Here is a 15,803-nt window from a genome sequence, read left to right as displayed (position 1 = left end):
CACAGTCAATGTACATCCTTTGTTTTTGCCACTTACAGGCTCCGATTATTATTCTAAGTGTCTGACAACTTGTGGAAATGATCCCTATAGAGATAGTTTGTTGTGTTAAAGAGTCAAAGGCTTGTTACTTTAGCTGTGCAAAGTCCTGCAACGGACAGGATTGTAGCCTTTGGCTGGCTGGTTGTAGCCCGTGGGTCATATGTTTGACACCCCTGATTTCCAACATTCAATATCAAGACAGAAAATGTATGTGTCTCTTGTACCGTGTAGAGAACTGGACGAGGGCATTCTGCAGCGTCTGTCTGATCTCCAATAGGAAGGACTCATCCTCGCTCAGAGTGTAGTACCAGTACTGGATATAATCTCTCAGAGCAAACTGGATCACCTACAAAGACAAAAAAATATAGAGGAGGAAAACAGAAGAAATTTAGTAAAGACATCCCGTAAACAGAGAGATTAAGGCACGGTTTAATTAAATGCTGCACAAAATTTGAGTGCAAGATTGGTAAATAGGTTTTTTGAAACACAATAACATGCTGATTTTCTGTGTCCAATACCCAGAGATGAGATTACTGGGCTATTAAGTCCTGGGAAACGTGGGTAAATCAATCATTTAGTTGTACTCCGTTAAATACAGTAGGGAGACAGCTGGGTAGTATGATTAAATCAAGGCAAAATGAATCAGTCTAACTGTCAGTATGAGCTGCAGAGGGAGTGAAGATTTCGTCATTAGATTTTTTTATTGTGCAGATGAGGAAACAGAGAATGTGCCAGAAAAATCAGACCGTAGATGTGTTTCAGAGAGCACGATGCAGGTTTACATGATGTCACGTTTAGCTGTGCAAGATCTCAAGGTTCACATGTTGCAGAAATGATTAGTGTGCATTCCCAGGGAGGGAGGGAGAACAGAAGCACCATAGTAGTTTAAGTGTCATCTGACCGTCACAAACTGCTGTGTCTGCACTTAACTTTGCCGGCCACGCTGCTTTACCGAGAAAATGCTAGAGCATGCTTGCTACTGGAGGTGTTGTAACCACAGGAAAGGGTGGAAAGAAAAACTCTGACCACCAGACAAAAGCCACTAAGCTCATCTTCCCTGTGTGCAACGCTGACGGACAGCCTGACCAACATTTAGAGGATCTAATTACGAACGTGTTAAGCTGAAAAAGATTCTGAGTCAATTACCAGCAGACCCACAGCCTGAGAACGAAAAATACTACAGTTCAGTCCTGCATCTGTCTTTTATTTTTGCCACATGATGAAAAGAGCTTAGGTGCATCGCGGACAGTTGAACAGTACAGAAACTTTCACTTCCACTTTCTATATGCTGAAGTTTTTTCTTGACAGTGCGTACAAGTAATTCCAGTATTATCTAACTATATCATTAAAATAATCCTGACTACATTTAATATTGTTCTAAAGATATAATAAAACGCTATTTAGAAAAACTAAAACAGTCTATTAACTATTAAACTGATACAATTGTGGTCGTCTACTTCAGGAGTAAAATTAACAGAACTCATTTTAAAGACCATCAGCTTTTTTCATGGAGGACAAAAATTTTAATTAGAATCAAAGTAAAACAATCTATTGTTAAAGATGACACAGCAGTAAGACGTGACCTTTCTTTTAACCTCATAAAATATAGAGGCTGAACTGAAATCCATTCAGTCTAGATGGAGAATGTGTGTCAGCAGCATGTTCTGTCAGTACCCATAATAGTTTAATAAAGCTTTTGGAATTAGGTCGACTTCCTGTTTTGCCAGTCCAGCCTGGTGTAAGAACTTAAACCAGTTTGATTGTATGCCAACTAAACTGGCATTTGTCATTATGACACATTCTGGCCAATTAAAAAGTAAATTACAGAAGCAACCTGTGCCAACGCCGTCACAGAGCTAAATCCAACCTGTTTTTAATAATGAGTAATGAGCTATATCACAGCGTAACTGTTTATGAATGGACTAACAGAGCCACTAGTGTCTGACAGGCCATAATCTGAGCAATGGCAACATGTGGGAGAAATCTGCATCAAATTGCAGTAGATTTGAGAGGAGGGACAGATCTACTGCAAATGTTTGTTTTCTAGCATGTTCACGTGGTTTTAGGGGTGACGAGAGGAGACATGACAGAGTTAGTCTCTCAAGAAAACTACAACTGCTCCAATACGGCAACATTTTGAATTTGAAGCTGATGAAAAAAGTGTTCCAACTGGCTGTAAACAATATGGTACAACGTTTTGACCTGAACTTCTTTTAACCTCTGCTTTTCTCTAGAGGGAGATCACCAGGAAGATGAAAGTTTCATGACCATCACCGATAACAACTTTGGCTACTTGTTCTTTCAGCAGCGGCTGAAACAATTGCAACACTGGTAAGTCCAGTATAACTGTCTGTCCACTGTTGCCTCATAGCAAACCAATCTGAACATTTTATACCTGCCCAACCCTAAAGCTAATTCCTCATTTAGTTGGTTGTCTTTTTTTTCCCCAGAGCTTTTTGTCAGTTGTATTCTAATTTGTTGGCCTATGTCCTAAACAAAAGCCAGCATTAATCAGCTGACAGACATCCTGCTCAAGACAAATCCAGTGAAACAAAACATAAGAAACCAACTTCCTGTGAAATGGAGTCACTGAGGCTTTAGGGATTTAGGAATGAAGTGTTTGACAGTGATGACTCCTTTTTGGCTGGAGGCCGTGGAGTTTCTGACCTGGGCCAACTGATGGATCAGACGGGGACTAAAGTGGGCCAGTGTCCAAAATGTCTGGAGTGTTAGTATCTGTCACCTGCCCATAATCCTCCTGTTTTCTTCTTTTGGCTTCTCACCTTAGCTGTTTTCCCATTAACATCCGTGCAATGCTCTTTAGGACATATCACTCGGCTATGCCATCTCATAAGTGGACAGAGGAAGTCCAAACAAGCCCCGCCCCCACCTGTCAGGTCAGGGAGAGCTGGTGCTGCTGCTACCTTGCTAGTTTGGAACAATCAGGCTTGAATACATTTTTCTGTAGGGCTGTCTGGAAGTGGTTTGGCGAACTGGATCACAATCCATCCTCAGTGCGTTTTTTGTGCACTTACTCATGTGCCTCTATGTGGTCAAGTAGGGATGAAAATTTCTTATCATGAAAAATTGTCACCGTAATCAGCATTATCGCAGTACTGTTAAAAAGTGTGCAGAAAATGTTCTATACTGTTTCACACACTGAAATCATTTCAACAAGTTAAATTTTGGCTGCAGAAGCAGCCCATCTTTGAAATCCTTACTTTGGATGTCTCTGTCACAGTAGATGGGGACACACTCTTTAAACAGTAAGGCTGAAAATTTTTCAGAACACTGTCAACCTGCATTTTGTCAGAAAATAAGTTCAAATATAAAGTAAAAAAACATTATTAACATCAGTGGTGGATTTAAAGATTTGCATCATCAGAAAGGTGAATTTTCACACAAGAGAGCCTTGACTCATTTATAAAAAAAATAAATGAAAAGATGAAAAAATGGAATTAGATTAAATGTTTGAGGCAATTAAGACCTTATAAAATTCAAATTTAAGACTATTTAATGACTTTTAAAGCCAACTGTTTATATATTGAATCTAAGGGATTTACCAGCTTGTACACACCTTGCTTCCACCATGCTGCGCCTGTGTGCCTGTGTCTTGAAGACTTTGGTTGATGCTGGAGAGTATTTGCCAGGAGTTTTTTAAAGCACGGTAATCAGACACGGTTTTAATTATCATACAAATTTTAAATTGTAATATTTTAACAGGAGTTTTACCATGGTTTGTCGTGAAACTCATAAACATTTCATCGCTATGGTCAAGCACTATCCAATTAAAATCCTATCACCCACAACATTTTGACATTTGCACTTGTAATTATAGTTTACACTTTATTATGTTCAGTTTTTGTCAAAACTGAACATTATAACCTTGTAAAAGGCAGGGTTTATTGTGTCTATTTCTATTGAAATAGACTGTCTTCGTTTTAGCTCGGTGTACCTAATTAACTGGCAACAGAGTGAAAATGAATCGAGTTTTTACTGAGCTGGTGATACATTGGTCAAGTGGGATTTTTTTTAATAATGATTATTCTGATTGTCGAAGGTATAAACCTGTTGCTGGTGAAACTTTGACACATGAAGTCAAATACATACCACAAAGACACACACACAGACACACAGACACAGACACAGAGACACACACACACACACACACACACACAGACACACACACACACACACACACACACACACACACACACACACACACACACACACACACACACACACACACACACACACACCTGTTGTAGTGGCTCATCTATGAAACTGGAGCCAGTAAGTCTCCTGTCAATCTTTATAGGCTTTATCTCCAGCTTCATCTCATCCAATGTCTGACAGAGATAAAAGAAGCACAGAAAGACAATCAATTAAAACTTCAATGATCTGCACAGTAAATGCCAACCAGACTTTGTCAACAAATTAACTTTATTTCCAACTAATTCATTTATTTGTGTAGGCAAGGTCAAAATGTGTGTGAACTTAAGCGTGCTTTTACCTTTAGTATACCAATTTGCGTAGGGGGCAAGTACGAGTGCTCGCACTTTTCCAGGTGTTTCTCTGAGTTGATCTTTCCATAGAGCAGAGTAACCGCAAAGCCCCTGAAAAACAGAAGTGAGAATGAGAGAACTGCTAAAAAAAACGATCTATCAGGTGTGGTGGTTTAAGTGAAGACATTATGGATGGTGTAAAGGTCCTCCTGCTCACCCTCCAATGAAGCAGAAGATATAAAAGGCCAGGTAAAATATGGCAAAGGGTCCAAAGGTGACGAGGAACAGCACGACTCCAAGACCCCCCCATCCCCAGATGGACAGACTGGCCTGAAACACACAAACACAAAACACTAAATATTCCACGCACTGCAGCTCATATTAACCTGCCTGGAGATCATTACAGTTGGTGAGAAGACAGCGTCAGTAAGGCCTGTTCATTTTCATCTGCTGTCACTGGCAGAGTTAATGACAGATCTTTTAATATGCAGACTAAAACCACACTCCAAATAAATCTAATTTATTTATGTTTTAGGGCACTGATTAAGATTTCCACAAGAGCACTATTTGAGTGTGGTGTCCCTTTACTGTACGCAGTAAACAATCTAATATTCCCAATTTCTCTTCAAAGTCTTCTGTAATAAAACTCCCCACATTGGGATCAACTACAGCTCACTCCATTGTGAAACAAAAAATAACAATATATCATCAGCCTTCTGATGCACACTTAATCAGATGATCAGATAACTGTACTGTACAATGACGTCAACCACATAAAAAAACACTCTTTTACATTTTAGATGTCAGGACAGGAAGGGATTATTTAAAAAGACACACACTGTGGGGCATTGTATTGTCAGAGACTATCAGGCATAGACTGTGCATGTGTGTTTGCATACTCGTGTGTCACATCCTATGGTTTTCCTGTTATTGTCAGTGCAGGAAACCAAGCTCTCGTTTCCAGCTAGCAACTCTGTCTCCCAATTCTTCACAAGTCAGGAGACGCTCAGCTGTCCCATACTAAACCAAGTAATTACAATACAGCCAATTGTAATATCCATATTGTGGAAGTTGCACTTTTCTTTTATTTAATTATTTTTGCTTTTTTATAAAATGTCAAATGTGCCAAAAATACCCTTATAAATGAAGCAATGTGGTGCTACAGAGATGGCCCGGCCTAAAAAAAATATTCTAGATGTTTAAGAACATGCTGATTTGGTACAAACCCCACCAAAAATCACATTATAATCATTTTTATGATTTTTTAGTTGAAAATAATATTCAAAAATTATCATTGACACTAAAATTGCACCTCATGTCACAACTGCAATATCTGTCAAAATAACAAAATATGACTTTTTTTAATACATATCCTGCAGTCTGCATAAAATACACAGAGGCTCGTACGCATAGTCTGGTACCAGTTTCAGCCGTGCTACGAAATCTTGGTGAACTGGGAATTTTCATTGAATTTTGAAACTGGTCAAGTTGTCCAGGATACAGTGACAGCTAGTTTGCATACAGTACATCCTCTGCTCTAAGCCTCCCCACTGAAAACAAAATGTGTGCAGTTGGTTTTGCAATCCTGATGAGCAGGACGTTAATGCAAGAGGCATTTTGTATATTATTTTACAGAAAAGCTGTTACCAATTTAGAGAATTTACATTGCAATGTTAAGAAAAATGATTCAGAAAATCCTACTTTTCATGTCTTAGCATTTTTAAGACTTTTGAAAGATTGAAAGATATTTTTATATCAATTAAGGCCTTATTTTTAAGAGTCATTGATTCGGTGTCTTTAAAGACTTCTTAAGGACCCATGGGAACCCTGCCAAAAGGGTTGCATTGGTATGAGATGTCCAAGGTACAATAACCGTCTTAGAAAACACCGCAGTTTAATAGTATTACAGAACTATTATTATTATCAGTCAGAACGATCCTTAAAGGAATAAAAACAAATGTTGTATCACTGTAATTAAGACCTGAAACCATTTTTTACATGAAAGCATGTGTGAAAAATCTTCTTTTTGAAAATAACTAAACTACAGGAATGATTCTCCGTCCAGTTAATACCCTACCTGCCAATGCTACAAATGCAATCGCTGCAATTATAAAACATCACAAAAATGGTCTGAAAAATCCTGTATTAGTCAGGCTACACAGTGTTTGTTCTTGTATGCATGGTGGGAGATGTGAAGGATGAGCCTGCCACAAACTTGACTGCCCCAGCATGTGCAAGCCAGACTAATGAAACTATGCCATGCAAACCTTGGCTAAGTACTATAATGCACAATGTCATGCAGTAATGTGAAAAATGCAGTTATCTACACAACGATGGCTGAATGTGAAAAACGCTCACAGAGTCTCACACTCTGACCATGGAGCCATCAGATAAACAGACACCATGATGATCAGCGGTGATGATCTTCAGCTGCCCTACATTCATACTAGAGTTCCTTAGATAAGCAGCTCCACTGATCGAGCCAGATAGGGACGGATAGAGCTTCCTCAGGACACTGAGACATTGTTCTCTCTGCCACAGCCAGCTATGGACAATTAGATGACGCACATGCTGCCAACTGGGCCAGCCAGCTTACAATGTATAGTTATCATGGAGGGAATGTTATTTTTTTCATTTTCAGTGAAAACATATAAAAACTAAAATTACTGCCATGAGGTTGTATGCCTCCACAGGTCAAGTACACTTTTCCCTATGACCACAAAATTATAATCGGTTTATCACTGAGTCCAAGTGGACATTTGTGCCAAGTTACAATAAATTCCCTAAAAGGGTTCTTGAGATATTCATGAGAATACATAATAACAATAAAGATGAAGATGTGATTTTTGCTGAGGTCTGTACCAAACACGCATGTTCCCTTACATCTAGAATAGGATAAGTAGGCTGTGGGATCTCTGAAGCACGACAATGCTTCATTTTTAATGGTATGTTGAGACACATTTTACCTCTAGTAAAACCAATCGCTCTGGTAATTTGGAAATTGGACATGACCATATAGAAGTTTGATAATATTTGTGCAGCCCTAGAGGATATTGACTCAGCAAACTATTGTTGAGGAATATGATCAGTACAACAGAAATGTGTGAGCTCCTGCCAGACTGCACATGGATGCCTCATGACTCCGATGTCCTGATGATTTTATTCTGTTTCCACTCCCAGTCTGGGTAACTTGATAATGAGTATGTGCTAATACCAAGTATCAGTTTAAAAGAAACTAGTGGTTAGGCCATCAGCTGCTCAGAGTTTGGCAGTGGGTAGGGTGAATATGGTACAGCCACGCACAAGTATTTTGAATGAATGAAAAATCTGCATATAAGGATGCATCATGTGATGAAAATTAATACTATTTAACCTCTGAACTTGTGCATTTCCAACATCTCATTAAGTTTCAATCTTAAACACTACTTAAAATTGTGTTCTGTAATAAAAATACCACAGAAACAAGTCTGTCGACAAAAACGTACCTTCTTGCTTAGCCTATTTAAGTCATACAGTGTCTGGATTTATCATTTCTGTTGTTGGTTGCTTTCATCTGGCATAAGTAGTTGTTGTTCTGCTAGCTTTGCTGTCAGTGTGGACATCTCTATTCAAACTGGCCACTATTGTTTGTACTGTATCCAAAGCATGATGGGTTACACTGAACAAAGGATCTAAATTGGATCAGGCTTCATGAAATTAATTGATTGGCTCCAGTTCAGATCTTACAGATCAGCTTGTGACATCGCTGGTCACCAAACCAGCTGAGGACCAGCTGATTACACAGCGCACTAGATAAATTAAAACATGATGCTGATGGCTGTCAGTGAGGACTCACTGACCCCGACTTTACCTACTCACTGTAAACGAATAACAGGCAGGCCTGTCCGAGCGTGGGCTGAGACAAGAGAGCATAACTGGATTTAAACATATAGGTCATTGTATTAATAGAATATGGCCTGAAATATATGATGCACAGCAGACAGTCACCTCGTTTATGAACCTGGATATGGGAAAAATCAGTTCAGGGCAGGAAATACAAGAACACATGCGCTACAATTACTCTAAAACCCTCATTTACATGTAACTGCTCAGTAATCAGTTCTCTACACTATCCTGCCCCCAACTAAATTTAAACCAAGGCTTGGGGCTGTTGGGATAACTGCAATTTTGCAATGCCAAGTGCTCATGGGAGCGCCGGTTATTTACTAAGGAAAAAAATCAATACAGCATGATATCTTGATATTTTTGTTTAGCAATATTGTATCGTTGCAAAGATGCAAGTATCCTTTTTTTGTTACATTAATTATTACCATCATATACAAATACTAAAATAATAAAATCAATAGCTTTTTCAGTCCATTAGATACATTTTGCTGCACTAAATATTCATGAAAACTGAAAACCTTTATCTTATTTGATAAAACAGATGTTTGATAAAGTTTTCCTTTGTGGATATATTTTGCAGCTGAAAAAAGGTTAAATAATCACAATATTCAGCACATCACATGTTTAAAAAAATAATAATTCTGATAATAATAAGAAAAATAACAATATCAAATCATGTTCACTCTGTTACAAATGCCAGCAGTGTGACGAGACACCGAGTGTCTATTCTGCACTGAACACGTATATTTTGAGCAAAATGCTACGGCTGCTCATTACTATCACCTGATACCTAGCTGTCAAATCACAGTGGAGGAAGGGCGGGACACACAAATATCATAAAGACCAACCACCGCATTGGTAAACAACAAAAATAATGGAGAAATTAATAACAAACCCACACAGAGCGACAAGACTGCCCTTTTTCAGTACGTGCTTCAGCCTTCACTTTTTCAAGAGGGAGGGCCAGAGCCAGAGGGCACCATCACTCTGCCAAGAACTGACATTTTTAGTTCCACAGATATTCTGTATCATAGCAACCAGACGTAACCAATGTGTAACAGGTGTAAAAACGCTGCGCCCCTCATTCCGCCTTTTTGCCCGTCTGTGTTCTAACAATGAACAAGTGTCATCTTTATCATTAAAAAAGCAACAATGTCACTATCAACAGCCTAACAATAAAGCTTATTTATATAACACTCAAATCAGCACAAATTTAGAAAAAAAACATAAAAACACTAGTAATCAACTGAGTGGTGGTCAAATTTGAACATTTACTAACCATTTAGCCGGTGGACAAAAAAGCCACTTACGGTTTGCAAACTCTATTATAAATGCTATTACAGCTAAAACGGCACTAAAATAGGTTTCTGAAAAAATTTTTGCCGAGGAAAAAGGTGACACAGTAACAGAATCTTGGCTGATATTTGATCAGAGCTGATTATTTTTACAATTTGATGGGATTTCAGTCTGAGTTTGAGAAACCTCAAGAGGAGCGAGTCTGTCTCTTGATCTACTTGTATACTCTGTGTCCGCGGTGGATGGCGGACAATACAAAAATGCTGAAGTACACCCTGTAGCAACAGCCCCAAGAGGCAGCGAAGCTCAGCTGGAATGACGCCTTTTGCATCAAGTATTCCCTTTAAATACAAAAGCCAGATGTTAGAGCGTGTTCGTGAGTCTTTGTGCAGTGGGAAAGGGGCTTAGTTACCCTGTTTAAGATACAGTACAGGCTACACTACATGGCCAAGATTAAGTCTCACAACAGATATGTAGCTGGTATAACCAAGTTTCTCTAAATCCCCTACCCATATTAAAATAAAAGGAGTGCTTATACATGAAGTCTAAGAAATTAGTTAAATGCAAAAAGATGACTATAACTAAGTGCACTGAGTCATGCGAACACAATGGTCTCCGTGCTGCAGAATGTACCCAAACTGGCTCGACTACCCCCTCTTTCTTAAGTCATAACTGGCTGGGACAAAGTCAGTAATAGCAGGGTTGGGACTCTGAGAAGAGAATAGGGCTGGCTAAAGAGGAGAACTATTTTACAGTTGAGCTAGGAGTGGTAGAAATACAAAGGAATGCTATTCACAGCTCGGCTGCCACAAACTTTGACTGTTTTATCAGCTACAATGTTGTCACCATACAAAAGAAAAAAACAAACTAAACTCTAGGTAATGACTGTCATGCAAACCTCAATGAACAGCTTGACCTGTAGTAACACATCTACTCTGTTTACCTTTCACCCACGCAGTAATCACAGGGAGGGCGGTTGCACCACTGTTGGTTTAGTAGCTTTCAGCAGCAGCCCACTGCAGTCACCACTGACACATATTAGCACCTATCAGGCCTAGAACCTAGGCTACATGCTAGCAGGTAAACGCATTATACACACACACGATAACAGAGTGAGAACAAAGTCTCATAACTGTGGATTAACCTGAAGCGGCAACTTCTTATTGAACCTCTCTAGTGAATAACATAGACCTCGATAAGCAGGATCCAAGAACACACTGCCAAAAACTGTCAGAGCGAGCTAAATTATTTTTTTTAAAACATCTAAATTCCTTCAAGAATGCAATAGATGTCAGCCGGACTTCTGTTTGCCAGAACAAATGGTAAACAGTGTTTACAGTGTTAATACATAATTAGAACTACTGATGCCAAATTTTTTAAAGTAAATATTTAAATCAAAATACAATAATTTATTTCCTAATCACTAAAAACACGACTAAGAGTGACAGCAGTGATTTAACCAACACTAATGTGTGAAAATGAAATCATATTTGAAACACAAACAAAAAATTTTCTTCAGTATTTAGGACATTTCATCAAATTAAAACCGATAAAAGCAAAAACTGTTCTGTTCATAACGCATTGTTGCCTCGTCTTTTCGTTAAGGAGTCTCAATTAAATTCATCTATCACTTTGATAAAATGTACAGTTTACAAACACTTTTTGTTTGAACAGTATTGTCAGGAAAAGTAATTTTTCTTATTTGCCTTTTTCCTGGATTAAAAAAAACACTGTCTGAGTCCATCCTACCAAATGCAATCATTCCCTGAGAAAGTATTTGAATGTAGTTCAAATGAGTAACGCAAGTCCAGCGTGACGTCAATGGTGCCAGTGAGCAGCAGTGAATGTGGAGGCTATCAGTAGGGCCGTGTGATGAGGTGATGAGGCTGTGAGGCTTGGCTCTGTAGGAGAGACGATAACCGACACTCTTGAGTCATTACAGCTTACACAGGGTTTTAAACATGAACCATCTGCTCCAGTGATTAACACCCAAGCCCATCGGGAACACACACATCTAAACATCTAGGCAATTTCTTACGCAACCCACACTGAATGGACACACATGAACATGAGTGTGACGATACTTTGAGTCTCTGAACAAGATGTCGGCACAGTCAGAGAGACATAAATGTGGCTGTTATTCAAAAACAAATGTAAATGTACTTAACTCATTCAACTGATCAGCCAGCCCCGGTGATAAGAAGCTCTATGATGAAAATGACTACTTCTGTTAACATAATGACAGAGATCAAGGGGAGAAATATTCACCCTCACTACAACACAAAAATAATTTCAGAAATGTGTATTATTTTGCTAATATATGTCATCTGTCTATTCCTCTTTCCTTGCTTTCTCTCTCAAACACAAACTTACAATGGCTAGTAGCAACTTTAACAGCGGATAATCTAAGTGTTTAAAAGCACTGCCACATAGAGAGTGAAGGTTTTTGTGAAACGTTCCACTATTGGACGTCCTTGACTCCAGGCACATTCAGACATGCACACACAGCCTCTTATCAGTGTCTTGGAGATTATCATTTCCCAGATTTCCTGGCACCACTTGAAAACAAATCCACACACAGCCACACACATACTGCACTGTACATACCCAGACACACACGATGTGGGAAGAACTGCAGTGCTCATGGGTGGATATTGCAATTTTTGTGATCTATGCAAAAATCCACAAGCACTTAGCTGCAACCTGGACAAGTGTAGTGATTAGGTGAAAAGTTAACTCAGCCCGTTAAAGCTCTCCTGTGGGAGATCCGGGGTTAATGCCTCAGTGGGATGGAAAGTGAGTGGGGCTGAAGGATCTGAAGGATCTTGTTGGCCTAATCCACCAGGACCACCGTAATAGAGCTACCATATTACCATATTAGCTTTAGGATTAAATCTCCAGAATTATCTGAGTAGCTGCCTTTGTTTACAAACTACAGAAATGAGGGATCATTTTTGTTTAGTTTTTATTGAATGTATGTAGGCAAACTATTGCATTTATGTTGACATATAAAACTTATTTTGATGCAGTTGTTTTTGTTTTCGTAATTGCAAAAATACACTTAAGTATTGTGATATTATTTTAGGGCCATATTGCTCAGCTCTAATCAGTAATAACATCCAGAGAAGACAAGAAACATTTCTGATGTTGTCATTAATTTCAAAATGAGAACTGAAATAGTCAGGGTTATAAGGAGAAATAAACAAATCTTCCACAATTGTTGAGGACTTAAAAGTAATTGTGGTTGTTTTGTAAAGTCAATCTATTCCTTAAAAAGGCTTGTCAATATAGTGGGAATGACAGCAGGTTTAATGCTGGGGGTCAGCTCCCCAATTATCTATCTTTTTGTTTATGTTTGGAAATTGATAGTAACATATTTCTTACTCTATAAAATGAGATGCTGTAATACTTGCGCTAACACAGTAATAAAAAGTTCCCTGGTATGCTGTCTTGTCCATGGGCAGGTAGGCTGAAACCTCACCAGCATGTCTAACCTACTCTGTCATCTGAAGGAGGTCAGCCTTCTGCTGTCAAATCACTGACAGCCCACACTAACAAACAACACAATCAGTAGCGCCGATGTACTGGGAAAATATAGCTGCTGGCTAATTCAAAACCTGTGCTGTGCAATCCCCTACTAACAAGCCTTGAGTTATCATTAACTGAGCTAAATTAACAGTAGGTGGAGAAACAAGTACGGCAGGCAAGCAGACAAGGCCAAATGATCCGCTCTGCAACAGGCAAACAATCTCATAATGAACCCAGCACCTGAAATATAACCTGAGATAATTTGCTAAACTGCTCTTCTTTTGTAATCACAGAAAACCTGGTGTTTGGCCAGCAAAATACTTCACCTTGCACAAATTTGAAGTGCCAGTTAAAATGTAACAAATGAGCTTTGTGTGAGTAAATGTACATAGTAGATAGCAGCCACTCTTTGGAGGTGTACAGCAGGGTAAAAATGTAAGATAGCAAAACTGTATGATCACCTTGAACACACTAGAATCTCTGATCACACTTTGCACTGTCATGCATTTTAAAAATCTAATCACAGCTGTAAGGTTTGGTATAAATGGTAACCACAAGTTAACAAAAACTCCCGCAAGATTTTATGTTCCATGTTTCAAGTGATCATTTTAACCAAAACTATTTTCTTTCCCTCACCAAGTGTTTTTTGTGGTTAAACCTAATCAGATTCCATGTAGCCATGCCACAGCTGTTACTAAATGAACTGATGATGTGACTGCACAGGGAAGTAGACTTTGAGAGGTGGTAGCAGGTACATGTGACAACATGTAACATGCATGACAAAGTTAAGAAAAATCCAAACGAATGAGTGGAGAAAAAAAAACCAAATGCAGACACTGGGGGCTAGTGAATCTCTTCTGGAGCTTTGGTGAAAAATGTACAATCCACAATTTTGTGGAAGGTTTTAGTGGCCCAACACCTTTCTAAGATACATAATGTTGGGTTTCAGCTTTGATTCGTCTCCCAGCTGTAGCACATACATCCCATAAATAAGTTTGTTGCCAAGTTGAGGTATTTAGCCATCTTCTCCCAAGCTGTATGGTTGAGCACTATTTTGTTCTCCTATTTTTCTGTCCAATTTGGTATGGCAAGCTCTCTTGAGCTGTAGTTTGACACAGCTAACTCCACTCTTACCCTGGTTGAGGGTGAAATCAACCGCATGCTTTCTCTGATCCATACACCCATGTCCCCTGATATTTCTTTTCACTTTCAGCGAGAAGCCTCTCAGGGAGAGTTTATCTGGAGGTTTATATTATACACCAAGATCCCTGCCAGCTAGAAGGAATCACTAGGCCAGAAGCATCCCACCAACTGAAAGCCACTGGGAAGAGGTACGCCTACTGGGAATTAAATCTCAGCCTCTGCGGTAGTAGGTGTCAGTGCACCTGTGCAGCCCCAAATGTGTTGTTTTGTAAGGTTTAGCAGCTGTAGCAGGTGAAGTCAAATGATAGTGAATACACAATTAAGTAAAATCATAACTGGTGGCACAAGTCTTAACTGTGATGCAAAATGGGAATTGCATTTTGTGTCTCAGCATGACCTAGACACACTGTGGATATATCTGGATACAAGACATACGTCTGGACAGGGTTTAATTCTTTAAAAGTGTCAGTTTGTTTGGCAGGGCAACTGCTTTTATTTACTGAAAGGAGGGAGAGGTGTGCTAGATGACAAGCAGGCCTGATGTGACAGCGTGCTGCTGGCCTCAATGTCTACCAAGCTTTGATTAAGACACCTTAATGAGATTTAGCCAGGGGTGGAAAGTACCGAGATTACTTTGTATGCCTGTGGATGAAACACACAATGAACTCAAGGCCCTGTACAACAAATGAACTCCATGCACAAAGTGTATTCATCAAGCTATGTACGTAAGCCATTTGCTCAAAGGAGTTAATCACAGTCAGACAGACAAAAAGTCTATGCCAATGTCTTCAGCCAAACTCTATTATACTGTTGAATGTGCAACAGAACTACAAAACTGGACAGCAACATTTGCATTACAGCTTAATGCACAAACATGCATTTAAAATCAAATGGCACAAAATGCAAATCAGCAGAAAGCAAACTATAATAAAGACAATGTTACTAAAAGTCTGGGACAAATCCTTGGAGGTGAAGAGGTCAGAGGGTAGTTACATGGACTAAAGCCGGTGGCTTATTATTAGCAAAGAGGCAACGTCCTCCAACATAAGATCTTGAATCATAATGATGACTTTGGTAACAAGTGAAAAGGCCCCATTTGTATTGAAGCTGCAAGTAAGCTGCTTCATCTACTTATCTATGACTTCACTTTATATCTTACATCCTTAATAAAGAGGACTCTACATAACTGGTGTGAAGGCATCCCGGGATGGTCCAGTACAAACCCATAATTTACTACAGACTAAAGGTTAACAGGAGCAACATTATGCAAAGAGCCACCAAGCTATAGTTTAACACCTGACTACACCAAACACAGAAGTCAGTATTCCCTGTGAGACATACAGAAGAGTGCATTGGCAGCTAAAGCCTTATTACTGAGGCTAAACCTGTACTTAAACTGCTGGAGAG

General features: G+C 39.1%; 1 protein-coding gene across 3 annotated transcripts in view; it reads right to left on the bottom strand.

The window, feature by feature from the left end:
* Positions 1-15,803, bottom strand: part of snx13 (sorting nexin 13) — a 32,748-nt gene that overhangs the window by 15,091 nt on the left and 1,854 nt on the right. For all 3 annotated transcript variants that reach the window (XM_042506386.2, XM_042506383.2, XM_042506384.2), the window contains exons 2-5: positions 4,762-4,874; positions 4,553-4,655; positions 4,299-4,388; positions 264-385 (exon numbers count right to left, since the gene is read on the bottom strand). In XM_042506386.2, the coding sequence (XP_042362320.1) occupies positions 264-385; positions 4,299-4,388; positions 4,553-4,655; positions 4,762-4,874 (428 nt within the window). The remainder of the gene's footprint in view (positions 1-263; positions 386-4,298; positions 4,389-4,552; positions 4,656-4,761; positions 4,875-15,803) is intronic.

This window comes from Plectropomus leopardus, chromosome 17 (assembly GCF_026936395.1).
Source record: "Plectropomus leopardus strain MGB_pleo_1.0 chromosome 17, ASM2693639v1, whole genome shotgun sequence".
NCBI classification, from domain to species: Eukaryota; Metazoa; Chordata; class Actinopteri; order Perciformes; family Serranidae; genus Plectropomus; species Plectropomus leopardus.
This window is presented reverse-complemented; position numbering and strand designations above follow the sequence as displayed.